This window comes from Hylobates moloch, unplaced genomic scaffold, assembly GCF_009828535.3.
Source record: "Hylobates moloch isolate HMO894 unplaced genomic scaffold, HMol_V3 SCAFFOLD_18, whole genome shotgun sequence".
In the NCBI taxonomy this organism is placed as follows: Eukaryota; Metazoa; Chordata; class Mammalia; order Primates; family Hylobatidae; genus Hylobates; species Hylobates moloch.
The window spans coordinates 7,530,143-7,545,430 of record NW_026652293.1 but is presented as its reverse complement, the minus strand read 5'-3'; the positions used below and the strand labels follow the sequence as shown (position 1 = coordinate 7,545,430).

Genomic DNA, 15,288 nt, shown 5'->3' with positions numbered 1-15,288 from the left:
CCCAGAGCACCTGGAAGGCACTCAAATAGATGTTTGCAATAAGAGTAAGTAAAAGTAAGAAAGGACATTGGGAACTCAGCGACTCGGATTTCAGTCTTGGATCTGCAACTAAATAGCTGTGTGATCTTGGTCAATCCCCTTTGCTGCTCTGAGCTTTGGTTCTCACATCTGTCCAGCAAGGAGTTTTGAGTCCTCCCTTTACTAAGTTCATAGAAAGGCAAACTAGCAGAGTAGAGAGCAAGACTTGGCAGGGCATTCTGGTATTTTGTTTCCTGAGGAACAGTTTTGAGAGGGGCTGATTACTGTTGCGATAAGAAGTCTTGGTAAGAGATACCGAGGGTAGAGCCTGAAAGCCTCAATTGTATTCTTATGTAACATTCTCTGGAAAGGTACTAGGAATTAATATTCCTGAGATGGCTGAGGTGACATCATGTGTTTGTGAAGGGGCTAAAAGCAGGTGAGGCAGATTGGGTGGAAAAAGACCGGCAGTCAGACCAGGTTCCCAGTGGGGAGTGTGGGCTGATCTTCTGCTCCGCGTGCTGGCAACAGAGCCTGTGGGAGATGCAGCTCCTGCCCCCTGGGTGCTGGCACATCAAGGAGAAAGGAAGGACATGACTGTGTGACGCTCCTGAAAGATTACATCTGTCTCCTGGCCTGCCCTTCCTCCCCCATTTTCTCCTTAGAAATGTGGTATTCATGACTTAATCAGAGAAAATTCCTGAAGAAGATGAATTTTGAAAGGAGGAAAGAAAGGGATCTCTGGATTGAAAGCAATAGGCTGAACACCCCCACTCCCTCACCCCCTGTACTCTGCTGACTGGTGAATTCCCTGGATGTTCTCTGAAGTGAGGGCAGTTTTCAGAGGACTGTGTCATCTGCATTGGCAGGTGTTGTAATTTGGAGTCTACATGATTGTCAGTGTGGCAGGGCCCTGCCTGTTTTTGTTAGATGATCAGTATCCTATTAGGGCTGGTTTTTCTTCCAGTTGCATGCTTATTGAGACCCTTCAGCATCTTTCTAAAAAGGAGATAAGCCTCTTTCTAAATACTAGGACGAGTGTAGTTAGTGTCTCAGCTGTGGCCAAGCATGGACAAGGAGGCAGCATTTCCTAGGGGAAGCTTCATGGGTGTGTCTGGTGATCCTGGATTTGAATTCACATATAAAAACACTCCCTGGCAGGTCTTTATCTGACATCCTTTGGAAATGGTGATCTGCCAGTGGAGTTCAATGTCATGGCCAAGCCTACGGCCCAGAGGGGCAGCTTCCAAGATTTGCTTTAGGAATAGTCAATGCAGAATTCGTCTAATTCATACACACGGGGAAATGGAAACCAAGAATCCGTTCCTCCTTTTGGTTCCTGTTTGTTGGGTTATTTTCCCCTTCACTGGCAGATGGTGCTCAACAGAATATGCTATGTGGTGGGGTTAAATTTTTTAATCTGTGTTTTTCAGTGAGATATAATTCACATACTGTAAAATTCACTCTTAAAGTGTACAATTCAATTTTTTAAACATATTCACAAGGTTGAGCAACAATCATCACTATCTTAATTTCAAAACAGGGAGGTTTAAATTTGTCTTGAATCTTTGCATGAAATATCAACCAGAGGTCAATTCTGATTCTCAGGAACCTTTTAAAAAAAATTGGGTTCCTCTTGCAAGGGAAGCTGCAATTTTTATTCAAGTGTCATTTTTAAAAAACATAATAAGAAAAAATGTTAGAAGACATTGGATTTTTCTTAGCCCTGTTATGTGATTTCTCTCCACTATTGATGATTTTTAAATCTTAGATCTTCAGGTTGGGGCTTATTACCACAGCTTTGTTATAATAAAGAATATTTAAAGCAGAAACAATAGGACTTTTTGTGTTCTCTTGTCCTTTCTCTTCTTTGTCAAGCCATGCCTCTTTAGACAGGGCTTAGACCTGTCTTTTCCTCCTTTGTCACCATCACCTAGCACAGTGCCTCCATACAGGAGAGGCTCAGTAAGATTTGCTGAATAAATGGGCTCTACTGGGCGCTCAGGGGAGGCTGTTTGGGGGTATATATCACTCCAGGTGGCTCATGGCGACCTTAGTACTTTGGCTTTGTGAATAGCCAGGGAATTCTTTTGTACCCCTAAGATATAGCTGCTTCTAGAAAGAGAGCTTGGCTTCTTCCCATGTATTTCTAGGGAAGGAACTGACAAGGACCCCACCATCTCCACAGCTCCCAAGAATTCTCATCCAACTGTAAACCAGATGTGTAAAGCCTTCTTGAGTTGGTATCGTGAAGCATGGTGTAAGTGGTATGAGTGGTGTGAGTCTTTGAGTGTGCACACATAATGTGCACATGCATGATCGCCTAAACACACGAGGGAACTGTGAGGAGTTCCTCTATGTGTTTAAATTGCCTCTTTCTTCTTTCTGCCCTTTTGTTTGTTGATAGGCCAGGGTTCAGAGGGGCCTCCAGCCTGGGCACATGGCCCAGGAGTGCTGGTATTCAGTGGCCCATTGTTTCCTGCCCCTTGTGTGCATGAACAGGGACTGGGGCCAGCATAGCTGCCTTCTTGGGGACCATTGTTTGTCTTTGTAGGAGCAGCAGCAGCAGCAGCGCCTAAGGCAGCACATTTTGCCCTGGATAGAACAATTGTTCTGTCTTGGAGCTGTACGCCTAAGAGTGAGAGTAGTTAGAATTTCCCTTAATGCCTGTATGGATGCTTTGAAGATGGTAACAAGGGAGGCATCTTCTTCTTTCTTCTTTCTTCTATTTCCTTCTTCCTTCTTCATTCTCTTTCTTCTTTTTCTTTCTCCTCCTTTTCCTTCTCCTTCTCCACCTCGTTTTCTTCCTTCCTTCTCCTCCTTCTTCTTCTTCCTCTTCTTCTTTTTGGCCAGTAGTGAGGGAGGGGAGATGCTCGTGGTGTCATATCACAAATAAACCACACTGGCAGGTGGTATCTATTAACAGAGCCTCTTTTTTTTTCCTGGATCAGGGGTGGGGATATTGCTTTCTCACTGTCTCTGTCCTCTGGGCTTCCTGGTAAACCTCAGGCTGTACTCAAAGGATGAGAAAAGCACTTCCCCCTAAGCTGTCCTGTAGAGTAGATCTAGGAAGTGGGGAAGGGATCCAGTCTGGTTGTGGACAGATTGACACATAGCTAGCTGATCAGTCGGTGGGCAAGTCCAAACCTGTCTTAGGGGCGTGAATCAACCCTCAGCTGGAAAGTGGAAAAGGCGATGTTCCAGGAGTAAGAGTCATGGTCACTGTGATTTACCCAGAGATACTTTCAGAGACTCCAAACTGGTGTTCTATTTCTCTTGTTTTTGTTTCTCTGACCTACTATTAACCTCTTTGACAAGTCAGACAAATCTTAATTTAGCTCCAGCTTCACTTGCATAGTTGTTGACCCTTTGGTAAATTACTTAAAGAGTCTTACTTCAGTTTTCTCCTTAGTGTAATCAGGATAATTGTGGATACCTTACAGACTACCTGTGAGAATTAAATGAGATGATATATAGAAAGGCCCATAAAATGTATTCAATAAACACATGCTCCCTTCCCTTCAGGGTTCCAGAGGGAGTACCTGTGATGCAGCATATACTGTGCTGCCCTCATTGAGGCACCTGCAAAATCAGGCTGGAATTCCTTGCTAGCTGGATGTGCTTGGGGGTTTCTTATATTAAATCACGTATCTCAGAGGCCTCCTATTAAGTACTCATTCCTTGGACAGGCTAACTCTGGAGTGGCCTACTTCTGGAACTTCATGGGATTTTGCCTTGTCCTCTCTTTTTTTGGCAGAGAGTGGGTGTCATCCAACTAACTGTTCCTTTCTATTCCCCTGGTGAGTGAGATTACCGAGGTAAATTCTTAAGTGCATTACAGGGGACTCAGAGGGACCTGACAGCCTTACTGCCCATCCATATCCCCTGTACATCTGTTACTGATTCAGTACCTGGAAAGCCTTTCCACCCTAAAAAGGTCTTAGTTCTTACTTAATGGATGAAATTTAAGTAATATTAGTAAGCATTCTGAATGCCTTCTCAATGTACAGTCTGCCCACCCAATGACTATTACTATCAGCTTTTCACTAATATACTGAAGGGGCACAGATGCCTACAGGAATAGTCTCAACAAGGGCTGTTCCCTTTAAGAGACCCAGAAATCCCTGGCAAGAACCAGATGCCTGACATAACCTCTGCAGATCTTTACCCCCAATACCCTTGTAATCAGACTCTGTAAAACACAGAACAAGAGAGCTTTGATGAGTGATTAGGTAGGCAGCTTTTCTGCACAGCCTTCTGTCTGCTTGAAACAGTCCTCCGGAGCTCAGTTTCAGTTCAGGTGAGGTTACTGCAGGGCTGGTTGGCATTGGTGGTTGACAGGGAGAGAGATGAGGATGAAGAGGGTGAGAATTGCGCTTACAGATCACCTGAGATCATCTGCAAAGGACATTGATATTTGTAAAAACAGAAACAAAAATGTAGATGGGGACAGATTGTGGAGCCTCAACTACTTTAAGGCAAAGCTAAATGCACCATTTACCCATCCTCATTGCTTCAAGAACATTTCAGCATCACAGTTCTGATCCTGATTTGCCTCTGATTTATCTGCAGCTCACATGAAAACTCTAGACCCCCTCTCCCCATAATGATGCATTACATAGCATTACATAGCATAGACAGAAAGCATTGTTACAACTGTACTATTTGGGAATGAATTTGGGGCACGCATAAAGAAAGGCATAGTATAGGTGCTCCTTTTCTGTGGGATTGGAGTCACTGTCACATCCTAATGCATTTGGAGCTGAGCAGGCTTGCAAAGGGAAAGGATGAAAGAAATGGCTCCATTCTGACTCAGTTGGGGATTGGGACATAACTTCAGCAGGATACACACTGCAAGCCTTCTCTGAGCTGAAAATCAGTCTGGCTTTGGCAGACTGCTTCCTGTGAGTGCCAGGTCTCTTGTCAGTAACAAATGCAGTGCTGCATTTGAGGCAGATCTGGTCGCATCTGTAGCTGCCTTTGCAGCAATTCCAGAGAGAGTGTTTGCTAGCTCCATATAAGGACCCTGACCAGCCAGAAATCTGCATGCTAGAGCTTAACCAGAAGTATTTCTAGCTATGACACTATAGAGGCACTTCAGCATCTATGAAGATTAATCAACACAGATATGAGTGATATTTGTTAGTGAAAAAAATCTCTTTCCAAGTCTTCTTAAAAAATGATTTTCATTCTGTGATATTGGAAACTGTGAACTCTGATTGACAGTGAATGGTTTGCTTGCCCAGAGGTTATTGTGCTTGTTTTGTTTTGATTGCTACCATTTGACCTTGGGAGATTTTCTTTCTATCTCCATTAAAATATCCTGACCTTCATCCTACTTCATGAAGATGCTAAACAACATTTTGAAATGATGGGGAAAAATGCAAAAAGTAGGAGCATGGGCTCTAAAGTCAGTCTCTTGGGGTTTGAATCCCAGCTTCACCACTTAAAAGTTTGACTTCTTCGAAACTCCATTTTCTCATTTTTAAAATGGGGATGAGGTAGTACCTCCCTCATAGGATGGTTGGGGTGATAATTCATTTGGGCCCTCTGCCAGAAGACAACCCAGATTCTGGCTCTGTGCCACTAGAAACATAGTAATATAAATGGTAGGTAGGAATGTTATTATTTCTAATAAGCAGCTTCTCCTAAGTGATTCAGCAGATTCCTGGTTCACAATGTTCTTTAATGGTGTAAAAAGGGTTGGCATTTTTGGAGGTGCCTCACATTGTATGGCCAGTTTAGACTTTAGGCTTTTTTGTTCAGGGCTTTCAATTTCCCAGGGCAGGGGGAATAAATAAATAGAAGGTGGGTGAATATTGGCATGCATGGTGGTTTATTTAGGGCTGTCTTTCTGACTGTCTTCTCTTGTTTTTTTTTGTAGAGATCCGTGCTCAGCTCACAGAGCAGATGAAATGCCTGGACCAGCAGTGTGAGCTTCGGGTGCAACTGTTGCAGGACCTCCAGGACTTCTTCCGAAAGAAGGCAGAGATTGAGATGGACTACTCCCGCAACCTGGAGAAGCTGGCAGAACGCTTCCTGGCCAAGACACGCAGCACCAAGGACCAGCAATTCAAGTAGGGGCTCTGTGGCTGTTACTCTCTGAGACCTTGGAATGGGGTCCAGGGTGGAGGGGGGCAGGGTACCCCACTTAGACCCAGCTGGATTCAGGAGCCCCTGGCTTCAGATTGGTTGAAAGCCCTCGAGGACTTCTCGTTTTCCAGGTCTTTGTGCAATTCAACATTTCATAGAGATGAGAGTAGATGATGAACCATGCTAATAATAACAGCAAACTGTTTATAGCTCTGTTGCTAGGCATGCTACTAAGGGCTTTACATATACGTTAGCTTGCTTAATCCCAGCAACAACTCCATATGACGGTTGTTATTATCCCCAATTTATAGATGAGGAAACTGAGGCATAAAAAGGTTAAGGGGCTTAACTCAGGGTCTATCTTAATATCTCTCTCTCTCTCACACACACTCACACACCCCTAGTAAATAGTAGAGCTGGAATTCAAACCCAGGCAGTCTGGCTCCAGGGTCTATATTTTTAACCATTTCACCAAACTGTCTTTAATTAGAAGAAATAAATGATGCTGAGGCCATTATATCTAAATCCCTGTCTAGGCAGTTGCTAAGGTCTATTTCTTCTACATTTACTTTATTTTATACAGCTGGCCCCTTCACTTGGTTCCCAGAGCCATTGCCCTAGTTTAGATCATCATCTTTTTTGCCTGAATGATTGCAGTATTTACCATATCTTCTATAGCAGAGATTTTCAACCCTGGCTGCATATTAGAATTCCCTGGAGAACTTTAAAAAAAAATACAGAAATCTGGGCCACACTCCAGACCAATTAAATGAGAATCTCTGGGAGTGAGGCCTGGGTAACAGGGTGGTGTAAAAGCTTCCCAGGTGATTCTAATGAACAGCCAGCATTGAGGATAACAGTCCACAGCAGGGGTATCCAATCTTTTGGTCTCCCTGGGCCACATTGGAAGAAGAAGAATTGTCTTGGGCCACCCATAAAATATGCTAATGCAATAGCTGATGAGCTTAAAAAAATTGCAAAAAAACCCTCATAATATTTTAAGAAAGTTTACAAATTTCTGTTGGGCTGCATTCAAAGCCATCCTGGCCCCCATGCAGCCCACAGTCCGTGGGTTGGACAAGCTTGGTCTACAGTTTCTCTCCATTCCAATCTGTCTGCTCCATTGTGATCGGAGTTAATCTTCCTGGAACACACTGGCGATCAGAGAGTTTCTTTCTGCAAAACTTTCAATGTCTCTCCATTGTCTATGTTCTTTTTATTATGATTATTATTATTTTTAGAGATAAGGTCTTGCTCTGTCACCCAGGCTGAAGTACAATAGCATGATCTTGGCTCACTGCAGCCTCAAACTCTTGGGCTCTAGTGATCTTCCTGCCTCAGCCTACCTCCTGAGTAGCTGGGACTGCAGGTGTGCACCATCATACCCAGCTATTTTTATTTTATTTTAATTTTTGTAGAGACAGGGTTTCGCTATGTTGCCCAGTTTGGTCTCGAACTCCTGGCCTTAAGTGATCCTCCCACCTCATCCTTCCAAAGTGCTGGAATTACAGGTGTGAGCCACCACACCCAGCCCATCTATGTTTTTGATATCAAATTGTAGTTTCTCAGTGTCAGCATCATCTGTACTGTTAGAAATGCAGAATCTCAGGTCCTACTCCAGTCCTACTATAACAAGATCCCACAACATAGCGTGTGATTTGTGTGCACATTGACATTTGGGAAATGCTGTTCCATTCACAAAGGTGCATGCTTTTTGGCTTGGTCTTTAAGCCCCTCTACATCTGGAAAGCCTCAAACAGCTTTCCAACCTTATTTCTTGTTTCTGTTCCACTATACCCAAGCCAAACAGAACATTCATTCCAGTGGGTCACTGGCATCCTGTTATTTGAGGTTATGTGGTGAGTCTTTCCATCTTTGCATGTCTAAGCCATGCCCATGTCTTAAGACCCATCTCAGGTGCTCCCTGTTCCAGGAAATTTTCCTGATTCTCCCAGAAGGAAGAAAGTTCTCCATCTTCTGAATTCTTACATCATTTTATTTGTTCTTCTCTTAGGGCATTCAGCACTATCTACCTTCTGTTATCTTCTCTTAGTGGACTGTGTAAGTTTGTTTGATCTTCTAGTGTCCCACAGTGCCTAGTGTAATATGTGGTGTATAGTAGATACTCACTAAATATTGTGGAATAAATAAATGAATGAATGAATTTAAGAATTAGTGCCAAGTGTATCTTATTTTCCCCATTTTCTATTTCTGTTTATTGTCTTAATAATACAGGACACAAATTATCCTTTAAAAGCCAGCTCTGTGCAATGAAGATGGGGTTAAGGTTGAGGAGAACATGACATCTCAAAATAAGCCAGAATGCGAATTTCCTCCAGATGTTTTTTTCCTCAGAGTTTCTTATCTTTCCCAAGTCTTATTCTCTTTATGATAAGAGAATCATCTGATAATAAAATGTTATTTTAGTATGTGATAAATGAAGACTTAGGGGAGGAATCATTTGCTTTAGAAAATGATTCAAAGTTGGATTTATTCTGTTGGTAATCTCATCCTAAATTTAAAATAGCATTTGATTTTTAGTATTATATTCTCAGCTTATGGACGTATTTGTTACAAATTAAGGTTCAGATGTGTTAATCTCCAAGTCATCTGAATTGTTCTAATTAAGATCACATACTAGGAATAGTGTGATTTCTCCAAGTTTAGAAGAATTGATTTATTTTCTGATAAAGATGGTACTTGGCAACATTTTTTCCTCAAATAACCAGTGAGTATTTATTAACTGACCAGTTCTGTGCTTGTACAAGGCATTGGAAAATACAAGAGAAGTTTAGGGAGTCATTATGTGGTTGGAGAGAAGATTTTGAATACAGGAAGCAATTAGAGCATAAAGCAGTAATGATCTCATTAAGAGATCATTGGTGTTGTGTACAACATAGATCTGATGAGAGATCAGAGATGGTTAAAGGTTCTGGAATAGTCTGCAAAGTTGTCATGAAGCAGGTGGGACCTAGGCTTGAGAGGTAGATTTGTGTAGCAGAGGAGAGAACAGCAGGTGCAGGTGAGAGGAAGCAGGAATATTTGGTGATGAGAGGGTGTAGGGGCTAGGGTGGGATCCAGCTTTATTAAAGGGAAGATTCCTAACACATTCATCTAACTGATTTCCATTGCACATTCCTTGAACTCCTTTGTGCCTTGGAGTGTAGCAGGGAACAAACTGCCTCTTCCACTTAGCACTTAGATGAAGAAATGAGCATTTAACAAATCACACAATTAGATATGTAATTTAAAGTCGGGGTAAGTGTTGTGGAAGGAAAGTATTTAATACAAGGTGGCACACGAACCTGGAAGAGGGCAACTTTTCCACTTTATAGCTCGTTTACTCCAGTAGCTTCCTGCCTGATCATATTCTGAGTAACAATCAGTCTACTTATTCAACAAATTCCTTTTAAATACCTACTGAGTACTGTGCTCTGTGTTGATTCCTATAGGAACTAACATAAACTTAGGAATTCCTGTTTAAGCGGAGCATGGTGACTTATGCCTGTAATCCCAGCACTTTGAGAGGGTAAGATGGGAGGATCTCCTGAGGCGAGGAGTTTGAGACCAGCCTAGGCAACATAGCAAGAACCCATCTCTACAAAAAATAAAAAATTAGCCCAGCATGGTGATGCACGCCTGTAGTCCTAGATTCTCAGGAGGTGGGAAGATCGCTTCACCCCAGGAGTTGGAGGCTACAGTGAGCTACGACTGCACCACTGCACACCAGCCTGGGTGACAGAGTGAGACCCTGTGTCTAAAAAAAAAAAAAAAAAACCCCTGGTTAACAGGGAAAAGAGCTATGTAAATAGTATAATGTGAAAAGAGCTTCAGTAGAGCTATGAGAACGCAGCTGTTTTCAAGAGCAGTGGAAAATAAGGTTAAATAAGTAGAGTAGACCCCAAATGATAGCTCTTTGATAGCAAGCAGAGAAGTTCAGATTGGGTGTGGCAGCATTTTATTGGGTCCTCTGGGTTCTTAGGTGGGGAGAGAGACATGAGGAAAAGAGAAGGCCAGGAGGAAGGTTTCGGGGTAATCTACACACAAAGTAAGAGCAAAAAAAAAAAAGTAGGGGGAGTGGAAAAGAAGTAGGAATATATTCAGAAGGTATTCAAGAAACTAAATAGGACTGGATAACTGACTGGATAAAGCATAGAACCATAATAGTGAGAGGTTACCCAGTGTCTCTACCCTGGTGACCTAGAAGAATTGTGGCATTCACGATAGAAGTAGGGGTGTTGAGGGAAGATCTGTCTTGAATGGTGATCCTACTTTGAACATTTTGGGTGTGGAGCAGTACGAGGCCATCAGGTATCCAGGTGGAGATGGCATACTGCTGAGGTAAGAGGTTATGACTGGGGATAGCTAGCAGAATCTTCGGGGTAAAAGTGATTGTGGAAGAGATGAAAGTATATGAATTCAGGGAAGAGAAAGAGGAGAACAAAGAGCTAAATACAGGACCCCAGGCTTAGAGAATAAAAGTTATGCATTGGTAGTAAAAGTTACTATGAGGAGAAGCAAAAGCTACCTGAAGAGAGAGAGAGAGAGAGAATTGTTTTGTTTTTTAAGGCAAAGGATAGAAGGTAAGGTGGGAAAGTGGTGTCTGATGGAACTAGAAGTGTTTTAAGTAGAAGATCTGTAAGAGCAATTTCTTACTGATACTGTCTCATGTATAAGGTATTGTGAGAGATGCAAAGATGACTAAAACGAGCCCCAAACCCAAATGTTTTCAATCTCTTAGGGTGAAACATATGAAATTGCTGGGTTTTTTTGTAAGGCAAAATGGCAATTTCATATGGTACAGCCTGGTAGAAGAGGAGATAGAACATATGTACGAATGCATTTTATACACGCAAGGTGGTGAGAAACTCAATAAGAGAGGCTCAGGCAACATCCTACTTTCATGCATAATTTATTGCTAAAAGTGTATACAGAAGTCAAATGGTTGAATGTCTAACTACGGTTTTATGTGGGGTAGGTAGGTTCTATTATTATAAATAAGTGTGTATGTGAAATTCCGAATTATCCCTCACCTGATATATTTTTAGCATTGTATACCTTGTCTTTAGTTCTGTTTGTTTTTCCACAATTAAACTCATGGCCTGCCTGCTCAAGTTCAGTGAATACCTAAAGAGTCCACGAAGCTGATGAGTTCTGCCCTTATCTTAGTACAATGATGAGACCTCTACTTCTCAATGCAACATTACTAACAGCACTTTTATTTTTCCATTTCCACTCATTTTTGTGTTGCAAAAGATAACCAAGTGTTAAAATATGTGCACAGCACAAGCATTGCTGTGCAGAGACAACTATCCTGCTGAAACAGAATTGGTACCTGGCAGTCAGCATCACTAAGACAAGCTTGAAACATTTGCTGGCAACTGAAAATTTGACATTTTGGCATAGGAAAGGCATCTTAGGCATGTCTGATTTGGTAAAGATATAAGTTTGGCTGATGTAATAGTCCCCAAGTAATAATGGCATACACAAGATAGAGGTTGATTTCTCTCTGATGTCGTAGTCTAGGTGTTAGCCGTCCAGGGCTGTCAGGCTTCTTATTCCATCCCGAGAGTGTTATCCTTTTCTGTATGACCCAAGATGGCTCACTGCCACCATGTTCTCATTCCAGCCAGTAGGAAAAGGCAACAGGACAAGGGGCAGGTATGGCCTTAATTTTTAAAGGTGCACTCTGGAAGTGGCACACACACCTCTTCAACTCATATCTGACTGGCCAGAACTTAGTCACGTGGTTATGCTGAACTGCAAGGGAGGCTGGGAAGTGTAGTTATTGTTCTGGGTGACTATAGAGTTTCTATTAATATAGAAGAAGGGGAAATATTGGGGGACAATCAGCAGCATCTGCCATGGTGTATGAAAGGACAAGTGTAGGAAAGACCATGGCCACCCATCCATACACAGTGCCACAGGTGCACAAAGAAGAGAGATTTCTTCTGATTGGGGGACTGGAGAGGGCTTTAGGGAGGTCAAGTTCAATGGATGGGAGATGAAAAAATTAAAGTGCCAATGCTAGGCATTGATCCTTTAAGCTTAATACAGTTGAGACAATGGAGAAGTTGTAGAAAGAAGGTGAAAAGATGGGAAAGGAAGCATTTTAGATAGAGAGAGCAGTATTAGAAAAGGCTAACAGAAGTGAGAACAAAGGCTGGTGGATAACTCATCTGTTTTGCTGAAGAACAGGAATTATAAATGTGATAGTGAAATAAACCTGGAAAAGTTAGGGGCCAGAAGATTAAAGAGGTCTATGAATGCCAGGCGACAGGGTTTGGACTTTATTCTGTAAGCATGGGAGACCATTGATAGTTTTTGAGCAAGGAACATAATTATAGCTGTGCTTTCGAAGGGTAACTATGGCAACGATGCATATGATCAATTGGAGCAGAGAGATTGGAAGGAGGAGGACCTGTTAAGAAAGGAGTCCAGTGGTGAGGTTAATGTGGGCTGAAACTGAGGTCATACCCTTGGAAATAGACAAGATGGGGCCAAGTGTGAGGGCAAGAATCAATGGAATTCAAAGAAGCTGGGACAGAGAAAGTGCTCTTGGTTTCCTGGGTCTCTGGAGTGACAATAGTACTGTATTTTCATTCAGTCGGTGAACTGTAGCCTTGATTTTGCTGACTCTAGGACTGGTCCCAGAATAGTTCATTCTCTGTCCAGAACATCTCAGCGGGCACTCATCACCTCCCCCGGAGCTGTAGCAGCTGTTGGGCTAGCAATGCCATGAATTTGTCTTCCTGTACTGCCAGGAGAGCAGCTGCCAGCAGCAACTCTGGACAGACCCATCTCAGGGACGTGGAAACTATTCAACTTGGGATGCAGCAGGTTGGCCAGGGCTGAATTCGGTCCACATGGATTCATCTCACCCTTTTCCAGGCCACTTTCTTACCCTGGCTAGGTTTCAGCCACTCATACTGGGTTAGGTTGGTTATTTTCTTACAGTTCTAAGTGATTGCATTTAGGGATGGACGCTGCTGAACTGCTTTCTTCGTCTTTTGGACACCTCCTCTCCTGGAAGCCATTACGCTGTCACCCTTTGGCTTTGCTTCCTACTCTGCTCTGCTCCTGCTCACCTTTTGTCCTCTCCCACATTGTGCTCAGTGCAGACATCCTCATTAAAGCCTGCACAGTTCTGACTCCATTGCAGTCTGACCCTCTGGTTCCATCCCTCTCCTTCTTTCTCCTTCCCCCAGAGAATGAGAGATGCCGCAGATAGAACTGTAGCGATTATCTGACCCTACGTTATTCTGCTTTGTTTAAGACAGGTAACATGGCTTCCCCCATCCCTGTGAATTGTGGGAAGACCCTGCTAATGTCTGAAATTCTGTCAGCCTGGTTTGATTAAGAGCAGTGATAAAGTGTTATGCGAGGGTAGGAAGCTTTTCTAGGGAAGATGTTCTTGCATTTTCTTTGGCTCCTTGAAGAGCATAAATATATTCCTATTTGTTGCTGAGCCTTTGATTGTCTCCTTTAAGTGGAATCTGTGTTAATATGGCCCAGCAGGACTCTAATTGATAATGTGTTGGCTGTTTTTTTTTTTTTTAATAGATTTGTTGTAAATTACCTTTCAGTCATAGCTCACTTGGTTTTGATCTCCTGCTTTTAATAGCTCATTTTTTTAGGTAGCTTTTTTTTCTGTTGAGTTTTTAGAGCAATACTTCTACATTTCTGTCCTGCTGTGTTCCTTGCAGAGACCTTCTGCTATTTTATAACCCACTGTCAATATCTTTTCAGCGTTTCTCCCAGCTTCTTTCTCTCCTCAACACATATTTGTTGACTATTTTAGAGGTTTTGTTCTAAACTCTTAGAGGACAGAGATCCAAAGAAATAAAAGGAGTAGTTATTTCCCATGTGAAATTATAATCTAGTCAGGGAGACATTAAATTCAAATACAAGAATACAAATCTTCAACATAAGGCTATATGTAGTAAGTACTAAGTATATGCTGCAGAAGAGATGAGGTTCAGTTGATGTAGACAGGAAACTTCAGTAAGGAAATGAGATTTGAACAAAGCTTTAAAGAAAATGGCTCTTGAGAGGGAGGGGAAGATATTCTAGGAAAAAGGGGCACAGCTAGAAGAAAGAACAAAGCACTTTTGAGGTACAGTGAGTAGACTGGTTTAGCTGGGAGAATAAGTGGATATGGAAGAAGTGGACAAAGGTAGATAGGTTTGTATTGTGGAGGGCCTTGACTCTTGATTAGAGATTTGGCTCTATGCAATAGACACTGGAAACCACTGATGGTTTAAATAGGTATGAACTCTGATTAAGGAAGATTAACCTAGTGGTAGTTTGCTAAATGACAAGAAACATGAGACCAAGGAAACCAGTTGCTGCAGTAGATCATAAGGATCTAAGTTAGTTTGGGATGGTAGGAATGAAAAGAAGAGGAATTTATCCTTCTGTCCATTTAGCAAATATATATCTTCTTACCATGTGCCAGACACATGCCAGATACCCACCCCTGTACTCCTAGAGCTTACAGTCTAGAGACAGATGGAAAGCACCTGGTGCAGGAAGAATCTACAGGAATTGCTGACTGATGGGATTCAGGTTTCAAGTGAGCTTGGAAGCATAAAAGAAAGAGGTCTGTAAAGTGTCTTTTTGACTTGGGTGATTGATAAATTAATGGTATCTTTAAAAGAAATAGAGGGGCTTTTTTGGGTTTTGTTGTTGTTGTTTGGTTTTTTTTTTTAGACGGAGTTTCGCTCTTGTTGCCCAGGCTAGAGTGCAATGGCACAATCTCAGCTCACCGCAACCTCTGCCTCCCAGGTTCAAGCTATTCTCCTGCCTCAGCCTCCTGAGTAGTTGGGATTACAGGCATGCGCCACCACGCCAGGCTAATTTTGTATTTTTAGTAGAGACAGGGCTTCTCCGTGTTGGTCAGGGTGATCTCGAACTCCTGACCTCAGGTGATCCGCACACCTTGGCCTCCCAAAGTGCGGGGATTACAGGCATAAGCCACTGTGCCCAGCTGAAATCTAGAAGTTTTTTTAACAGAAGTTAGGAGAAGGAATTGTTTTTAAAGGGGTAAAATATGAGAAATTTGGTTTTGGATTTTAAATTTAAGGTGTTGGAAGAGTATTGAAGCTGAAATTTCTAGTAGCTGACAAAATGAATGGCTGTATGCAGAGCTAAAAAGATTTTTTGGCTGTTGGTAGA

The 15,288-nt window shown here is 42.3% G+C and overlaps 1 protein-coding gene across 10 annotated transcripts in view; it reads left to right on the top strand.

The window, feature by feature from the left end:
- SRGAP2 (SLIT-ROBO Rho GTPase activating protein 2) overlaps positions 1-15,288 on the top strand; it is a 257,767-nt gene that overhangs the window by 99,809 nt on the left and 142,670 nt on the right. For all 10 annotated transcript variants that reach the window (XM_032136804.3, XM_032136803.2, XM_058430477.1 and 7 more), the window contains exon 3: positions 5,903-6,095. In XM_032136804.3, coding sequence (XP_031992695.1) covers positions 5,903-6,095 — 193 coding nt within the window. The remainder of the gene's footprint in view (positions 1-5,902; positions 6,096-15,288) is intronic.